General features: G+C 60.6%; 1 protein-coding gene across 1 annotated transcript in view; it reads left to right on the top strand.

Annotated features, from left to right (window-relative positions):
• The first annotated feature begins 2777 nt into the window (after positions 1-2777).
• Positions 2778-18361, top strand: part of PKP1 (plakophilin 1) — a 37870-nt gene continuing 22286 nt past the window's right edge. The window contains exons 1-2 of the mRNA XM_055583690.1: positions 2778-2979; positions 12140-12243. Coding sequence (XP_055439665.1) covers positions 2778-2979; positions 12140-12243 — 306 coding nt within the window. The remainder of the gene's footprint in view (positions 2980-12139; positions 12244-18361) is intronic.

Raw genomic sequence — 18361 nt, forward strand, 5'->3', positions numbered from 1 at the left:
CTGCAGCGTGGACGAGCTCCTGGCACCAGCCCGCCCTCCACCCACATCCACATCCACACTCCCTTTCTCCTTGGTGTTGGAGGTAAGAGAGACGACGTAACTGATCTGGGTGTTAGGGTGACAGTGGGCTTGGGAGCTGCCAAGTCTACCTCCTCACTTCACAAATTTGGTGGGGAGGACAGAAGAGGGGGCCAGTCCAGCATCGTGCAGCGAACTAGGGAGGCAGCTGGAGCTGGGTCCCCGGAGGCCTGGCTTTCATGCCATGTGATGGAACAGATGCTGTTAAAAGGCTGATCCACGGAAGGCTTTCAGCTGCTGCTTGTCACGGGGACATCTCAAAGAGGCGGTCCAGCACTGTCCCCAAGTGCCCCAGGGCTGGGTCCAGGCTGCCTGTGCTCAGGCGGCTTACCAGCCTGGTGACCTTGCCAAGCCTCTTTGCTCATCTGAAAAAGAAAGATGATGGCGCTGGTACTCAGCTCATAGGAAGATCATAAGGATTCAAACCAGGCTGTCCATGAAGGGCCCAGACCGTGCTGATTGGCGGGAGCACAGTGAATACTTACCATGGCTTTCAGTATATCACAATATTAATACCAAAATCATAGAGAAGCATCTAGAAAAACTTCACATCTGGAAGCGATTCTAAAGATAATCAGTTTTGACCTCCAGGGGCCAAGTATGGCCTTTTGTAGCAATACGGGCTACTTCCGTCACCCCCTTCAGGGCCCTTCTGCATCCTACCGGTAGCAAAACTCTCATTATTCAAAGATGTAATTGGTATTTATTATGGCCAGCACATTGGGTTGTAGGCGGTCCAGGTGTGTGATACAATGGACTCAGGTTGTTATGTGTGGTCATGTGTACTTTACAGGACGATGGGGCGCTTCTGGCATCGGTGTGCCCTGAACTTTAAGGCCCATTTTATAGGGCTTTTACAAGGAGGCTGGTCGTGTGGAGGGGAGAGCCAGGCTTGATGGGAACGGAGGCCTTGCCATGTATTAACTGGAGACCAGGGGCAGTCTACCTGCTCTCTGGGTCAGGGAACTGCAGAAGGTGGGCCCGATGATGGCCAGCCCCGACAGACTGAGGCTAGAAGTGGGGTCTTAGAGCTGGAAGTGATGGTCAAGGTCTGCAGGGGGTGCACTTGGCTATCTATGACCTGTCGTTGGTCACATCTCTGGCTTACTTGATGCTAAGTTCTTAGGGACCTAACCCTCAATTATCAAACTGTTTCTATTGAAACCATGATGTGATTTACGATATTCTGCTCTGCACGTGGCTCCCAGGAATGCATTACAGAGAACAGCTGGGCTGCTGCTTGTAACACCCACGTCTCAGGCAGCCAGAAAGTGACCATCACATGGGCCCTAAGACCGTCCTCAGGCTTATCCATTCCTCCTCACAGCATCCCTGACAAGCGCAGCTTCTGAGAGTCCCCTCTACAGGGCAGAAGGGCAAACTGAAAGGGAAGGACATGAGCTGTGAGTGCCAGCTACAAAGGAGAACAGAGGCGACGGCTGGAGGAGCCCCTGGGCCGCACTGCAGCTCAGCACTGGATGTCCGGCGTGTCAGGAAGGGCACGACTGTGCTCAGGGTCTTTTGCTTAACAGGGAAAGGCAGGGCGCGCTGCCTTTAGAAAGATTTCCATCAACATGAGTTTAAAATATTCAGTTCCTGTTACACACCTGGTCCCCTGGTCCCAGCGACCTCTGGGCCTGAAGACAAGGCTACAGGAACAAAGCATCACTAGACGTGTCCCCAGGGAGTGTGGGTGAGCACGCGCAACTTCCCAGGGTAATAAATCCACCACCGGGTACTTCGAAAAGGCCAGGCATCCTCCCAGTTTGTCTGTAAGGATCTGGGCAGGATTCGAGTTACTTCACGTTACCTTAATTAGCCTTAAGTTAGCCAGTCTCCATTCATCCGCTAAAACCGACTTTTATTGAGCCCCTAAGACGGCCAGGAGCCCATTTTAGGATTTGAGTCCGGAGTTTCAGAGACACCCACTGCTCACCAGGTGTTGCCCTGGGGAGCCCATGCCCGGGACGGGGGTGGGGGTGCTCCCCTATGGTTTTGCATCTCACGTCTCGCCCTGGGTGGGCTTCGGGCCCACACCCCTTCCCTTCAGATCGGAAGCTGTCTTAGCCCCGAGCCTTTGGACAGGGCGGTGCTCCTGCGTCAGCCTGGGAGCCCCCATCCACAGGGTTGGTCTCTGCCCTGACCCCTGGACGGAGGGAGACGGGCATCGGGCTGTGCCGGGCGCCCCGTGGAGAAGGACTCTTCCTGGAGAGAAGTCTCCCGCGGCCTGAGCTGAGCGCAAGCTTTACTCCTGAGCGCGCAGGACGGGGCCAGAGGGCGGCTCCCGGGAGGCGGCCTCGCCTCGGCAGGTCGCGGCGAGAGGGACGGGGACAAAGGGAGAGAAAGGAGGAAGCCGCCACGGTCCACGTTCGGGACTGGAAGCCCTGCCCCTGAGAGCGCCCGGCCCGCGGCGCGGTGCCCGGGGCTCCTGCGGAGCGGCCGCGGCGGGGAGGGGGCGGCGCGGGGCGGGGCGGTATATCCAGTCTGGCGGAGGGCGGGCCCGCCAGTGCCGGGCCCGGACGGCGGGTGGAGGCGCCGGGAGCAGCCCAGAGCCGTCGCGCGCGCGGACCTTCGCTCTATGGGCACAGGGAGCCGCTGAGCGCGAGAAGAGCCCGCTTCCGCCGCCGCCCGAACCTCGCGCCGCTCGGCTCGCTCTCCAGGCCCGCGCCCCGCGCCCCGCGCCCCGCGCCCGCGCCGCCATGAACCACTCGCCGCTCAAGACCGCCTTGGCCTACGAATGCTTCCCGGACCAGGACAACTCGACGCTGGCTCTGCCGTCCGACCAGAAGATGAAGACCGGCACGTCGGGCCGGCAGCGCGTGCAGGAACAGGTGATGATGACCGTCAAGCGGCAGAAGTCCAAGTCTTCCCAGTCGTCCACCCTGAGTCACTCCAACCGAGGTAAGGGCCGGATGCCCGCGTGGCCGTTCGCCCTTCCCCGACGCGCCTCCCAGGTGGCAGGGCGAGGGGCGCGCGCGTCCCCATCTGGCGGCGCGGGGCAGGGTCCGCGCGGAGGGCCCCAGCGGGTGCGCCCTGCCTCCTGGTCCACCTTGGAGCCGCGGCCCTGACCGCTCAGTGGCGGACAGTCAGGGCCGACCTCGGGTCCCGGGGTTCTCTTCCCCAGCCGGCTCCAGGGGTCTCTCCCTCGCCCGATCCTGCCCAGCTGCCCGTGGTCAAGCGCCCCTCACCCTTCCCACCCCAACGTTCACGGACTTAGCTGTGGGGTCCCGGTCCGGGGCGGAGGGGCCGCCCAGTGCCTGGCTGAGATGGGCTGGGAGTTACGGAGCCCGCCGAGAACTCGGGAAGGGCTCGCACTCCGGGAACCGGGCACAGGAGGCAGGCGCCCTCTGATGGCGCTGGCGCGGGAGCCTCACACCCGGAGGAGGCAGTGTAGTTCCCAGGTGGCCCCAGGGCAGCGCGGACCCTGGGGGCTGAGCCCGGGGAGGGGTCCAGGACGCCCTGGAGGCTGAGAGCAGCCCCCTCTCCCTCAGGACTCGCCTGCCCACTCAGCCGGTGTAGAAGTGTGTCTCTTAGAGGCCAGAGGCAATTTGCTTGGAGGCCAGAACCGCCCCTACCCCTGGCTGGGCCCTGGTGCTGGGCACTCCTTGATCTAGGCATGGGCCTGGCCAGCCCCTTCCTGCCCCGCTGAGGTCCCCCAGCTGTCAGGGAAGGGCAGGAGAAAGGGGCAGGACCCCTGAAACTCAAGGAGGAAGGTCTGTTACCTGACAGTTGCCTCAGTGGAAGTTCTAGACCAAAGACTTGCATACAAAGCATTTCCCAGTAAGAATTACATGTAAGTCAGTGGGTACCTTCTACTTAATTATTTAGTTAAGTTTGTGAAAGTCCAGTCAGTCGTGTACAGCTCTTTGGGATCCCATGGACGGTAGCCCACCAGGCTCCACTGTCCATGGAATTCTCCAGGCAATAATACTGGAGTCGGTTGCCATTTCTTTCTCCAGGGGATCTTCCCAACCCAGGGACTGAACCTGGGCCTTCTGCATTGCAGGCAGATTCTTTACTGTCTGAGCCATCAGGGAAGCCCAGTAGTTTAAGGCTAATGAGGAAGCTGCAGACTGTAAACCAATACAGGTCAACCAAGGTTTATATATTGAAAAAAAAAAAAAAGAGGTATATTTTTCAAGTCAGGAGCTCATGAGAGAGTGGGGTAGACGAGAGTAGTAAAGAGGAGGAGACAAAGGGGACGGACCCCCGTCCGTGGTCCACACGCACATGCACACAGGTATGCACACACACACATACCAGTTCTCTCTCACACACACACACACACACGGCAGCTCACGATTTCTACCTCCGTGCCTCCTTCTCTCCCCTGAGTGGCCCCAGGTAGAGCTGAGGGTGAGAAGATGGCTGGCAGAGGACTGCTCTGCGCCCAAGCCCGCACGCCTGTGGCTCTGTGCCCCCACCCTGGCTCCTCTCCCGCCAGGCTCCCACTCAAAGTCGCAGCTTCCGGAGCGCTTGCCACCTTCCTGTTTGCTTGGGGCCTCGGCGGCTGCTTCCAGCCTTTTTTGGAAGTAGGGCTGGAAAACAAGTGCCCCCTTTCTGGGCGCAGCGCAGTCACTGCTCAAGCTGGCTTCCTCTCTCCCTGGGACGGGGCTCGCCGGTCCCTCCTCGCCCGCTCCTCCCTGGCCTGCGCTGGGGGCCGCAGCCCCGGAGAAGACAGCCAGGCTGGGTGCCTGATGCCCCCTCCCAGCCCCAACGGGGTGCCGGCTGGGCGCCCCGGCCTCCCTCTCCGTGGGGACGTCCACCCCTCCCCTTCCCGCGCCTCCACCCCGAGGTCCTCTGGGGGTGTCAGCAGGTGTGCGTGGACTCTGCCGATGGTCAGCGCGTCCCTCTCCGAGGGCTGACCCTGTAGGCGTGTCCCTTTTACCCTTGGCTTGGACCAGTTTCCCCAGCGGTCGCTGTAACTGGGCGAGGCCGTCAGGCCACCTGGAGCTGGTGTTTCTGGTTTGTCTGGCTTTGTCTTCCAAGGGATCCCCTCCTTTTGGCAAGCACCGCCCAGGTGCTCCCTGTGTGCTCCGTGACCACCTCTGCCAGCTCTGTCTCTCTTTGTCCTGTTGGTTTCGTTTGATGCATGTGCTCTGGTTCCCAGGAGGGGTGATGGGGTCCCTGGGGGGACCACATGCCAGGCCATCCCCCTCTGCCCCAGGACAGACTCTGTTCTCCTTCTGTTCCCCACAACAGGAGAGCAGGCTTCTGTGGGGTCTTTGATTTTCCCGGGCCCCTGCCCTGGCTCCGGCCCCACGGGGCTGCTCTCCACCTGGTCCGTGAGGGGCCTGGAGCCTTGGAGGATGGCGAAAGGGGCCCATGGAAGGGGCCTGACGCAGACGCCGAGCCCTCCCCCAAAACCTGGGCCCAGACAGATGCCCTGCCCAGCCAGGCAGTGCCCAGGGAGGGAGGGGGTCTCTGGGGCCTGGACACCCTTCAGGAGGAGTCTACTCGGGACCTGCCCCCCACCTTTTCCTGAAGGGGCTCTGGGGCGTGGCTGCCCTTGCTTCCTGAGGGTGCCTGTGGGCAAAGGGTGTAAGCCCAGGTGAGAAGCAGAAGGAACCTGGGGAGGTGGCCGCCCAGTGGGAGATGGGGGCTGGAAGATGTGACCCCCTTGAGGGGGAGTCCATGCGGGGTGGATTGTGTGGGAAGGGGCCGGCACGCTGTCGTCCCGCCCGAGGCCCTGCGGCGCTCATGCCCTTACACTCAGCGTGGAGCCTCCGCTGAAAGCTGACCAAGCCTACTCAGACTCAAACCCAAACCTGCCACCACCACCATGCGCACACACACATGCACGCGCACACACGCACGCACACGCGTGCGCACACATGAATGGGCACACCCATGCATGCACACAGACACACACGCACTCACACAAACACGCACATGAATGGGCACACACGCGCACACACGCGCACACACGCACACACATGCACGTGTGCGCACACACGCACATGAAGGGGCACACCCTTGCACGCACACACACACATGCTGGAGCCCACTCCCTTCTGCACACCACTCCTCACTCCAGGGAGTCCTGACCCGCCCACTCTGCCCACTGCCCCGAGAGGCGTCACCACGGGCTGGGGGTCCCATCTGCACCCTCCTCAGCAGCACGGGCAGAGGTGGGGGGTGCTGGGGCAGGTGTCCTCTCCCCGAGGCCCTCCTGGCAGAGGCTTGCACCCAGGGGGAGGGTCGGCACGGCCCCGTCTAGGGCCGCGCTGGTTGGCTCTTGGACTTGTGTGGGCCGTGTCTCAGCATGAGGCTGCGCCCGGGGCAGGGGTCCACTCTCCGCTCTCTCGGAAGGTGCCCCGTCCCAGGCACAGGCCAGGCTCAGACGGCTCTGCTGGGCTTCTCCCTCGGGACCAGCGCCGAGGGGCGAGGAGGGCGCGGTGTCTGTGGCGGCCTGTCCCACAGCAGAGTGTCCTGATTACACCTCGCGGGAGCCAGTCCTTCTTTCTTCACAAGGCCTCTTGGCTCGGAGCTGAGGATTTAGCCAGCATTTCCACCAGCCTGTTACAACACATGCAAAAATGCTGAGTAGCCCGGCTGTTCCACGGCACACGCTGTTTCCCAGCTTCCTGCTCCTTTGCTAAGCTCATTGACAGAGATTAAAAAAACAAATAAACAAAACAAACTCCTCTCCCCACACACCACACTATCTATATCAATACCCCAGTTGTTCGAGGTTTAAAACTCTGGGAGCTACCTCTCTACAGGGCATGACTCCTAGAAGGTGTGTGATGTTTGAACAAAACAAAATGAAAGAATGCTTCCCGGGAGTGGAAGGTAGCCTCGTGCAAGGCTCTTTATTGGCCGCACCTCTGAGGCACGCACATGTGTACACAGGTGTCCTCGCACACACACTCACCCCGCCTCCCAGCTCATGCAGCAGCAGGAGTCCGGCTGGCCCCCGGAGGCTTGAGCGCTCTCTGGAGCTGTTGCCAGCTGCTGTGTGACCTCAGGCCAGCCCTGCCTCTCTCTGGGTCTGTGCAGCCGTAAGAGGTGGGGCGCGATCGCCCCCCGATGTTTCACTGGAAGCAGATTGTTTGTCTCGCTGCCTCTGCAGACCATTTCCCCAAACCACCTGCCGCGGCAAAAGGCCCCTCCTCACAAGACACAGCCCTCCCTGTCTCCCTCCAGGAAGCATCGGATCACTAAAAAATATCTCCCAGTGCACACTGCTCTCAGTCGTGGCCGTGTGTTGGCACCGTCTGGGAGTTTTAAAGAATGAGCGTGCCCGGGTCCCACCCTGGAGGCTCTGGTTTAGTTACTGTGGGGACAGCGTGGGCAGGTGGACTTGCAACAGAGCTCAGGAATCCTTGTTCTTGTCCCCACCCTGCCTCAGACAGAGACCCAGTGTGGGGATCACCCCATCGCATGCATGTGCGCACACACACACGCACACATATAAATGTCATCCAGTGTGGCGGTAGCTGGGGACAGTCGTTTATTCTGGAACCCCCCGCGGGGTGAGCCCTGCCCAGCCCCGCCCCCTGTGCCAGCCCTGCCCTTGGCTCAACCCTCAGGCTCAGCGGTGGCCGCGCACAGATCATCAGAAGGAGAAGCAGGTTCAGAGCTGGTTTGAGCATGCCCCGGCCAGCCCTCGGAGTCACGTGTGCTGGCGAGGGACGGGGGAGACGGGGCTGTGGCGGCCAAGGCCGCTCTGGTGTCTGTTCCTACACGTGCGTGGGAATGGGCAGGACTGTGCCAGGGTGGCTGTGGGGCTGGGCAGAACGCCCTCATCCAGAGCCGGGTGGCACGTCTGGAGCTCCCTGCTGGCCTGGGCGAGGGCGGAACATCTCCTTCGATGTCTGGTGGTGGGAGGGCAGGCACTGGGCTGCCGGATGGTCCAGGCGCCCAGGCGTCTCCCGTGCCATCTCCCTACAGTCCTTACTCTCTCACTAAAGTCCCTCTTACTGTGGGCCCCTCTCTGCTGGGCACCCCTGATGGGAGGGATTTAGGGGGTGAAGCAAAAGCGTTTCAGGGCCAAAAGGTAGCGGGCATCCTTTCTCAAGCTTTTGTGCTGAGGAATCGACGTAAGCACAAGAGCACCCGGAAGACAGGGCCTCGTGGGGCCGTCGGAGGTGCCCCTCTCTGAGGCCTGGCGACTCGTTGGGGTGGGGCGTGGGGGCTGGGGGTGGGGGTGGACTCTGCCCTGAAGCAGCCTGGCTGGCAGGCTGGCTGATGTCCCGAGGACCTCCTCCAGGTGAGTCTGGTCCTGGGGTTGGCGTGGGTGGACACCTCCCCCGACACACACACACGCACACACATGCACACACATGCACACACACGCACACACATGCACACACATGCACACACATGCACACACACACACGAAGAACACATGGCAGGAGTGCGTCCAGCAGGTGGCCACATGCTGACCGGCTCCACGGGAGGCCCAAGCGCCCGGGGGGTCTCCCCAGGAGGAGCTGGCCATGGTCGGGTTGGGGGAGCGGGCGGGGGCCACCAAGAGGAGAGCAGGAATGTTTCAGGTGTGGCGGGTGTGGCCACGGAAAGCTTGGAGGTGGAAGGATGAGTCATCCTGGGTGGGTCTGCCCGCCCAGCGGGGGAAGAGTCCTGGGCGGCCTGACGAGGGCTCCCCGGTGACCCGGGGCGAGTCGCCCCCTGTGCGGCCCGAGGGGAGGACCCCAGGTGCTTTCGTCTGCGGCATGGGTCTCCCCCGATTGCTGACCCAAATGAGGCTTCTGTGCGGGCAAAGCGGCTGACGATGCTGACCCCATGGGGAAGGTGGGCCTTTGCCCTCTGACCCCAGACTTCTGGGGGTGGGCAGACACCTCGTGGCAGACACATGTTGGACAGAGAGGCTCACGGCCCTTCTGAGAGGACTGTGGGTGCCGTGCTCCCCGGGAGGTGGGGTGAATGTGGAGTGAGCGGTGCTGGGGACCCTTCTTCCCACCCCCCTCCAGGGCTACAGCGGTGGGCATTCTGGCTCCAGTCTCTCCCCAGTTCACGGACCAACCAGGGGCCTCTCTGGGTGAGGGGGGACCTGGCCGAGTGGAGTGAAGGACCCCAGTGTCCTGCTGCAGGTGCGGGCTGGGCGGGGGCACCATACCTCACCATGCCCAGCACTGAGAGGACAGCAACCTGGGGAGCAGGGACCAGGTGGGGGTCATCGTGGAAGGCTTCCTAGGAGTGGTGTCCAGAAAGGTCAAGGGGCCAGTGGAGAAGCCAGCAGAGCTGTTCCATCACCCTCAGGGAGAAGCCCCATGTTCTTCCTGCTGCACTTGACTCAGAGGGTGGTGCTTACCAACCAGACCCCCCGAGTCAGGAGAGGGAGCCCTTGCTTCTGCTGTGGGAGCAGTGCTCACAAACGGCTCACCTCCCACCTGCACCCCTTTGAGTATCTGGCACACTGCAAGCTGTGACTGCAAGTGTGTGAGGTCTCTGGACTCCCCTCCCTCAAAACCACAGCCCACAAGCAGCTGCCTTCTGCCTGAGAAGCAGTGCTGGCTGGTGTGATGGCAGCCTTGTTCTCACAAGGAGGCCAAGCCAGGCGGCTCACAGTGGGAGTCAGGAAGTCTGACCCCCAGTCGCAGGTGATCTTGGGAAGGTGCCTTCAGGAGCTGCCTGGAAGGGCCTGGAGACCTTGGTCCAACCAGAAGTGAGAGCTGCCGCCCACACCTGTCACCACCACAGTCCCCCAGGGTCACAGGAACTGGCCTTGGCTGATAGGGTACTCCAGATCCACGGCAGAGAACTCCCCCTCTGTCATGTGGAGGGAAGTAAGAGGGAGGCGGGCAGGTGCAGGCACTGGGGAGGAGATGCTTCAGCGGGTGACATCACAGCTGACCGCCTCCCTCTCAAGCCCCGTGGGAGCCTGCCCTCTGTGGAGCCTCCTGGGGACGCCTGTCCCAGGACCCTGTGTCCGTCTCCAGCCCAGATTTCCATCCAAAAGCGGCTGGCTGGCCCACACCCACCCCTGGGTGAGGAGTTCCTGCCCTGTGGGACCCTGGTCTGTTCCCCCCGCCCCACCCAGAAGGGCTGCAGGAGTGGGCTGGACAGAGGGGAGGTGGGCAGCACGCTGGCTGTTGGCTGGCTCCCCTGAGTGTCCATGCCCGCAAGATTGCCCCCAGGCTCCTCCTGATGAAGGTCGCGTTTCAGAGGGGCGGCTTCCTGAGAAGGGAAGAGGTGCAGCTGCCTGGTCATCAGGGAGCTTGGAGTGAGTCAGAGCCTCAGGGGAGCCCCTTTGGGAGTCAGGCCTGGGCCCAGGGCACCCTGGAACGGGCACACCTCTGGAGGGACCCTGAGGCTGGCAGCCAAGCAGACGATGATGAAGCCTTTGGTGCCCAAGGCTTCCTTGCTGAAGCCTGTCTCTAGAGACAAGAAGGCCGGCTTCCCTGAATGCCATGGTGAGAGTCATTATGATCACACAGTCTTGGGACCTGGAGGTGCAGAGAGGCCACCCCTTCTTTCTCCAGAAGAGGAAGGCTAGGCCCAGTGCAAGTGCGTGCCAAGTCTCTTTAGTCGTGCCCAACTCTTTGTGATCCCGTGGACTGTAGCCCACCAGGCTCCTCTGTCCATGGGATTCTCCAGGCGAGAATACTGAAGTGGGTTGCCATTTCCTTCTCCAGAGGCTCTTCCGCACTCAGGGACTGAAGCTGCATCTCCTGTGTGTCCTGCGCTGGCAGGTGGATTCTTTACCACCGAGCCACCTGGGGTACCCCCCGAGGTCCAGAGCCAGGACCAGTTTCAACACCTCTAGGCTGCAGGGCCGGGGTCTCTGCCACAGCCAGTGGCCCCAGCAGCCCTCCGTGGTGGGGGCCTGGGGAGTCAGGGGCAGGGTCCCTCCTACGAGCTGTCGGGGTCACCTGGCTCTAGACAGAGGAGGTGGCCCGAGGCGGGGACGCCAGCCATGTTGCAAAGCTGCCCCTGCTCTGCGTTCTTTCCCTGCTCGGGGGCTCAGTGCCCACCCCCAGAGGTGTGGGGGCCTGTGGGGCACAGCCCCGGGGGGAGCGGACTGAGCCAGACACTGCCCCTGGAGCTGAGCTCAGGCCCTCGGCCGGGACCCGCCTTCCCCAGGGCCGTCACTCAATGAGGTTGGGGGCCAGCCTTGCTCCCGACAACCAGGCCACAGCTCCTGGTCCAGGAAATGGGGCGCCAGATGGGATGCGGCCCAGGGTCCAGACCCAGGACAGCCCCTCGGGCGGAGCTCGCTCCCAGGTTTTGAGCTTGGGTTCACTGACGGTTACGATTCCGCATCTGCAGCCGAGGCTTAGCACAAGACACAGCGTGAGCGGAGCCCCAGGCTGGTCCCTGTCAGCCTCCAGGGCAGCGGGCAGAGCCGGGCATCCTGAGCTGTCCCCGCCCCGCCGTGCAGAGCCGGGCGTCCTGAGGGCCCAGCCCCCGCCGTGCAGAGCCTGGCGTCCTGAGGGCCCCCCCCCCCGCCCCGTCCAGTGAAGGGGCTGCATGTCCAGGCTGCCCTGTGCGAGCCGAAGCCACTTTGGCCCTAATAATCGTGATGACACTCTGTCCTCCTGCGGACCCTGTCATCTGCGGGCCCACACGCTCTGGGAAAACAGTAATTACTCCTTCCTGGTCCTTTGAGGTCGGTGGCTGCTCCCCCTTCAGCGGCGGGGGCGCCTGGGAGAGGAAGGAGGCCCCTCGCCCCATCTGGGTCGGGAACCAGAGTCTGCCGGGTGTGGGCCGCATCTTTGGGCACTGCCCCGTGGCCCTGAGCGGAGCCTCTGGGCCCAGCATGTCCACCTCCTGGCTGTTTCCCCTGAGCGGGAAGGCCTTCCTCGTGGAGCGAGGGGTCCTGCTTCCCTGGACCGGGGCGGCAGGGGCCCGAGGCCCCCCAGGCCAGCTCCTGACCTGTCGGTGCCAGCCCACCGCAGGTAGACCCCGGAAGAGGGCTGCCCGGGGCCCTCAGAGCTGAGCCTGCAGCCGTGCAGGAGGCGGGCGGAGGAGGAGAGGCGGGCACAGGGCTGCTCCCCATCCTGCTGGTCTCCTCTGCGGGTGCCGATGCCTGGGGGACGAGGGCTGGGGGCAGCGCGGGGCTGGCACCGTCCTAACCCCTGTCCTTGCCCCCAAGGCTCCGTGTACGACGGCCTGGCCGACAACTACGACTACGGGACTGCCAGCCGGAGCAGCTTCTACTCCAAGTTCCAGGCGGGGAACGGCTCGTGGGGCTACCCGGTAAGGAGCCGCTTCCTGGGCACTTGCGGGCACGGTCCCCGGTTTGAGCAGGAGAAAGCGTCCTGGCTGCTGAGAAGGGGGTGGGGGGCAGCAGGGCCCCCCAGGGGAAGCCCCCCGTCTCTGACCGGTCCGTTTGCTTGGCGATTATTTCACGTCGTGCTATCGCAGCGTCCTTCGGGGCAGAGTGGGTATTTCTAAATGTATCAAATGAGAACATTTTAGAAAAGGCGTAAAGAAAACATCTTTTTTTTTTTTAAGTCCATTTTCTCGTATGTCCGATTTACTCATGGATCTGAAAGAAGTTTGAATTCTTGTGGTCCGGTCATGGGCATATTTAGATATTTCTAGGAAAATCCCCAGGGGCCCCCTCTCCTCAGTGTGTGCTGATGACCAAGGACGGGACTCTGGCGGTCCCCTGAGGCTGGGGGCGGGGGTGTCCACGGCGTGGCAGCTCTGGAGTGAGGGTGTGTGCCAGGGCGCGGCGTGGCAGCTCTGGAGTGAGGCTGTGTGCCAGGGCGCGGCGTGGCTTGAGTTTGTACGTTGGACAGACTCACGTTCAGATTCTAGTTGTGCTGCTACTGGGCTTGTGACCTTGGGCGAGAGTCCTCTGTGCCTTAGTCTCTCCACATGTAGGACGGGTCTGACAGAGTCTACCTCTGGGTTGTCATCAGGACTAAATGAAACAATATGCATTAAAAAAGCTGAGCATAGTCCTTAAGACACTTTTTTTGATTAGCACCTGAGACTGTCCTCGATGCCTCCATCCCAGCCCTGTCACCGTCCTCTGTGGCCTCACCCGCTGTGCCCATCACCCATTACTGGGCAAATACCTCTTTGGCCCTAACTCCACGCCAAGCACTGAACCAGATGCTCTGGTTCAACCACACAAGCCCACACAGGAGTCTCCTGCTCCTCCAGATCGGGGTGCTGGGTTAGGCGACGCCCAGGTTTTCGCCCAGTCTGCAGATTCCGTGACTTTATTTTTGCTAACGTCCACATTAGCCTGTACTGCTCCAGGAGTTCTGCGAGGCCCCTGAGGCCTGTGCAGCGGGGACAGCTTTTCCAGGGGACACTGGGCTCTGTGCGCTGGGGCTCGGGTTTCAGCAGCTCTGGCTTTGAGCCCACGTTGCTCACAGATGTCACCCTGATTGTCCAGGTCCCGGGCAAGAGAGAGGTGGGTGATCTACAAGTTACATGTTCTTTGTCATCCCCTTGATTCCTTCCTCCTTGAGGTCTTATTGAGGCTCATTAGGGAGGACTTGGCCCCACTCCAGTACTCTTGCCTGGAAAATCCCATGGACGGAGGAGCCTGGTGGGCTGCAGTTCATGGGGTCGCTAAGAGTCGGATGCGACTGAGCGACTTCACTTTCACTTTTCACTTTCCTGCATTGGAGAAGGAAATGACAACCCACTCCAGTGTTCTTGCCTGGAGAATCCCAGGGATGGGAGAGCCTGGTGGGCTGCCGTCTCTGGGGTCGCAGAGTCGGACACGACTGAAGCGACTTAGCAGCTTAGCAGCAGCAGGGAGGACTGGGCTTCCCTGGTAGCTCTGACAGGGGGACTTGCCTTTCTTGCATGTCACAGGTTTAACTAGGTTTGCTGTGCATTCATTGGCCCTCTCTTTTCAGATTCTTGATGTCAGTTGATAACACCAGTGCCAATACCTGCTGAATACAGTGAGCCCAGCAGGTTGGTAGTTCAGGCACAGATGTGAGCAAAAGGCTTTGACACGTAGACTGATGACCAGGCAGAATCTGGAGATGACTTATAATGCCATGGAAAGGGCGAGGAGAGAGGAGGGCAGGTCCCTGGACGGAACCGGCAGTGAGGATGAGTAAGCTGCTGACTGAGCAGTTGCTGTATGTCTTCATGGCGGTGCGTTGCCCAATCGGAACCTGGGCGCTGTGGCTCTGGATCAAACTCTGACCGCCGGGTGCCGGCGCTCCCCTCCGTGGGTGCTTCACCTGCCCTGGGGCGGGGTCCATCCCCCGGGCTGCACTGTCAGGGGGACCGGGAGGCGTTGTCTCAGCGGACCTTTGGATAGGGCTACGCAGAGCTCTTCCAGGGCTTGCTCCCAGAGCCTGAGTGTGGCAGGGCTGAGCGTTTCTCCCGCCCACTGAGCCCGTCCCCGCCGCCTCCACCCTCGCGGTGCCTGCCTGCTGACACCTGGTGAGAACCCCTCCCTCCCGGGCCTGCTGGCGGGACTTGAGACATGACTCAGGGCCGGCGCTGTCGGGGCACGTCCTGGCTCCGCTCGGCTCAGGAGGCTTCTGGGAACAGCGCACAGCTGCGCGCACACGGGGATTTGGCGGCGGGAGGGGCGGGGATGGTGGTGGAAGAATTGATGCTGGGGCCAGCACGTGTCAGCCAGGACGGCGGAACCCAGCAGGTCGGGACTCGGGCCGCGGAGCAGGGGGCAGCGGCGGAGACGCAGGGAGAGCCTCCGGCCAAGGGGCTGTCCCAGGGACGGTGCGTCCCGCCAGGGGGCTTCAGCCCCACCCCTCCCCAGAAACCGGCCCAGAGGGCGGGGCTGGGGGCCCGCGGGGCACGCGGACCCTCCTCAGAGGCGCCTCCAGCTGCCCTCGGAGAAGCAGGGAACTGGGAGGAACCCAGAGAGGACGCGGGCAAGGCGAACGCAGGCCTCGGTGGCTGAGCCGCAGGATTGCGCCAGCTCTGCCGTTACTCGTGACCCTAAAAATCTTCATAAAATATACTGGTCATTAGCGCCATTTTAGGGGCCCCCTAAGAAAACCAGCCCCATTTCTGTGCTGTCAGGACCTGTGTTTGAGCAGAAACGACAGTCAGCCCTCTGAGACCCTCACTTCTCAGGCTTGAGACATTGGATCAACTTCAGATAACAAAGATTGGCTACCCTTGAGCATGGATTTTATTTAAATATGCCAAGCACCTGTGGGCGGTTCCAGAAAGGAAAGTTCTAAAGGTGTTTAAAAAGCCTTAGGATTCTACCTTATATTCTATTTCAGCAATAGTCTTCTAATTTAAAAAATATAGATGAGATTTTATATATATATATGTGTGTGCGTGTCAGTCTCTCAGTCATGTCCAACTCTGAGACCCCATGGTCTGTAGCCCACCAGGCTCCTCTGTCCAAGGGATTCTCCAGGCAAGAGTACCAGAGTAGGTTGCCATTTCCCTCTCCAGATATATATATGTCATCATATTACTCATACTACTTATAATCTACAACCATTTATATCACAAGTCAGTCTTCCCAGGTGGCACCTAGTGGTAAAGAACCCACCTGCCAATGCAGGAGATGTTAGACAAGGGTTTGATTCCTGGGTCAGGAAGATCCCCTGGAAGAGGGCATGGCAACCCACTCTAGTACTCTTGCCTGGAGAATCCCATGGCCACAGGGCCTGGTGGGCTACAGCCCATGGGGTCGCAAAGAGTTGGACCCGACCGAAGTGATTTAGCACACATGTACACACACATATCACAAGTCAAGAAAGTTGAACGTAGAGGGTGTGTAATAGAATGAAGCACAGTGACTCACACACCATCCAGGGGCTCGAGGGAAAGAACTGGTCCAGAGAAAAGCCTTGGCCGGTCAGTTGTCCATTCTCTTCTGCTCGTTCCAGCCTCCTGGCCCTTGGAGACCGAGTCTACGGGGTGGCACACGGCTAGAGCCCAGAGCCCAGAACCTTGGGGAAAGGGGAGTGGGCGAGCTGAGCCGAAGGGTGGGGCGTGCCCAGCCCTGTCCTCAGGACCAGGCTCGGGGAGTGTTGGAGCCCACCGAGGCTGACGCTGCACAGCTGAGGCCCCCCGGCCCCGTGAGGCCCAGGGTCTCATGGCTGGTGACGGGGAGCAGACTCGACCCCGCCTCCGGGCTCTCACCCTGCCGGATTTTCCTGTCCTCACTCCAGACATCAATCTCCGTATTTTAGCCCTACAGCCCATTCTGGGGACTCAGACAAGACCCATGACTTCACATCCGCTCACTTCCTCCCTGCCGCCCCGCGGCCCTTTTTTCCTTCCTGGACTTGAGTCCCTCAGCCGTCAGCGTCAATGGAGGTCAGGATGGGCTGCCCAGTAAAACGTAAAGTAATGCAATTTTGGAGGCCTCTTTATCCTAAAATGTTATTTGTTGTTGATCTGATCTTCAGATTTAGCTGGGTGTCCTGTGTTTGCTGGATCTGTGTTTGCAGGTCACTGTGTATTTCCACTTATTCCCTGTAATATAAACAAGACCCACTAAGTGCCCGTTTCCTAGGCTGGGGACCCAGACAGAATTTCTTAGGGGAGTGAAGGGAGGCTGCTGGCCCCTCTGAGGGTCCTTGTACCAGGTCCCTGGAAGCGGGCTGCTCTCACCCTGGCGTGTCCTGGACGAGGCTGCAGCCCTTGGACAGGTTAGACTCCTGGGAAAGGTTCTGGGTTATGGTGTCAGTCTCCTTCACTTGCGCCTCCAGCCTGAAGGGTTTTCCACAAACCAAGAAGTGCGTCATGAGCATTCCATCCCTCTCGGCGTCACACCGGAAAGAGGTGCTTTGGCTGTGGACAGGCTGAGAGCATCCTGCCGGGAGCCGATCCCATATGGTAGCAGCTGCCAGGCAGTCTGGGCCAGGGTACCCCTGGGGGCACCATGTTGAACCCCTTCTCTGTGCTCAGTTACAGCAGACCAGCACTCGGAGGGCCAGACTCCCCAGGAGAATGACCAGGGGAGGTTCTGTGTTCATTCTGGCCATTGACTCTATTTTTCTACTTCATCCCAGTATTCTTGGGCTCTCCTATTCTTGGGCTCCTCTTTACCAGCTCAGCTGGTAAAGAATCCGCCTGCAATGCGGGAGACCTGAGTTCAACCCCTGGGTTGGGAAGATCCCCTGGAGAAGGGAAAGGCTATCCACTCCAGTATTTTTGGGCTTCTCTTGTGGCTCAGCTGGTAAAGAATCCGCCTGCAATGCAGGAGACCTGGGTTCAACCCCTGGGTTGGGAAGATCCCTTGGAGAAGGGAATGGCTACCCGCTCCAGAATTCTGGCCTGGAGAATTCCATGTATAGTCCATGGGGTCGCAAAGAGTCGGACACGACTGAGTGACTTTCACTTTTTCAGGGCAGTCCAGTGCTTAGGACTTTGTGCTCTCACTGCTGAGGGCCCAAGCTCTGTTTGGGAAACCAAGATCACACAAGCAGCATGGCACTGTTGAAGAAAAAAAAAAAGTTATTTAAAGAAAACACCCAGGATTCACTACGAATCTTCCTCCCAGCCTCTTCTCAGCTATACGTGCTTACTGACATGTTAGTGGCCTCCATGTGCTGGGACCCCCTCCCTGAGGGGGGTGGGCACGCAACACCCAGAGGTGCCCGGAGGCCCCCTTCTGTAGATGAGAGGGCTAGGCTTTGCAAGGCTCCGTGGGCAATGGGAACCTAGGCTCTTGAGCTGTGTGTGCACAGGGTCTGCGGGGGCTGGGTGAGGGGCTGCCGGAGAGAATGTGGTGGGACTCTTGCCCTTGAAACAGAGGAACAGCCTATCTTTGCTAGCAAACAGACTCTTCCCAGAGGCAGGTGGTATGGAGGGACCTGTTCTTAGCCTCAGCTTGCCTGTCTCCACAATGGGTGAGAATTCCTGTTTCGAGGGCAGGCGGGGCTGTTGGAGGCTTTGATTCTGCTCTCAGCTCGGCTGCTATGAGCAGAGGGACCTGGGGCTCATCTCCTCTTGAGGCCTTTCTCATCCTTGGAGGAAGGCTGTTGGATGAGATCCTAGTGGAGGGCCCCTTCAGCCCTGACTTTTCAGGCTCTGTGTGGCTGGAGAGTAGCCCCTGAGCGGCTGCCAGGGCCTGACGGTGGTCTCGGGGCAGGGCGGGGCGGGGCCGCCCCCAGGCCTGTGGGTGCACTGCTTTCTGCTGTCATCTGGGCTGGTCACCAGGGAAACAGTGGCTAATTAACCCTTGCAGCAGCCACAGAGCTGCTCAGGCTTCATTGCCCTTCGCTTTACAGAGAGGAGGCGGGCCCTCGAACTCCTTACAGAGGAGGGGAAGCCCCTAGAAACCACCTCCTTGAAAGCCCAGGCCTGCCTCCTGCCCTGCTCCCCTCTCTGGGTTCTCTGATCGGTTTGGAAAGTCCCGGCGGAGAAGCAAGCCCCGTCCAGGCAGGCACGGCTC

Source organism: Bubalus kerabau, chromosome 5 (assembly GCF_029407905.1).
Source record: "Bubalus kerabau isolate K-KA32 ecotype Philippines breed swamp buffalo chromosome 5, PCC_UOA_SB_1v2, whole genome shotgun sequence".
Classification (NCBI taxonomy): Eukaryota; Metazoa; Chordata; class Mammalia; order Artiodactyla; family Bovidae; genus Bubalus; species Bubalus kerabau.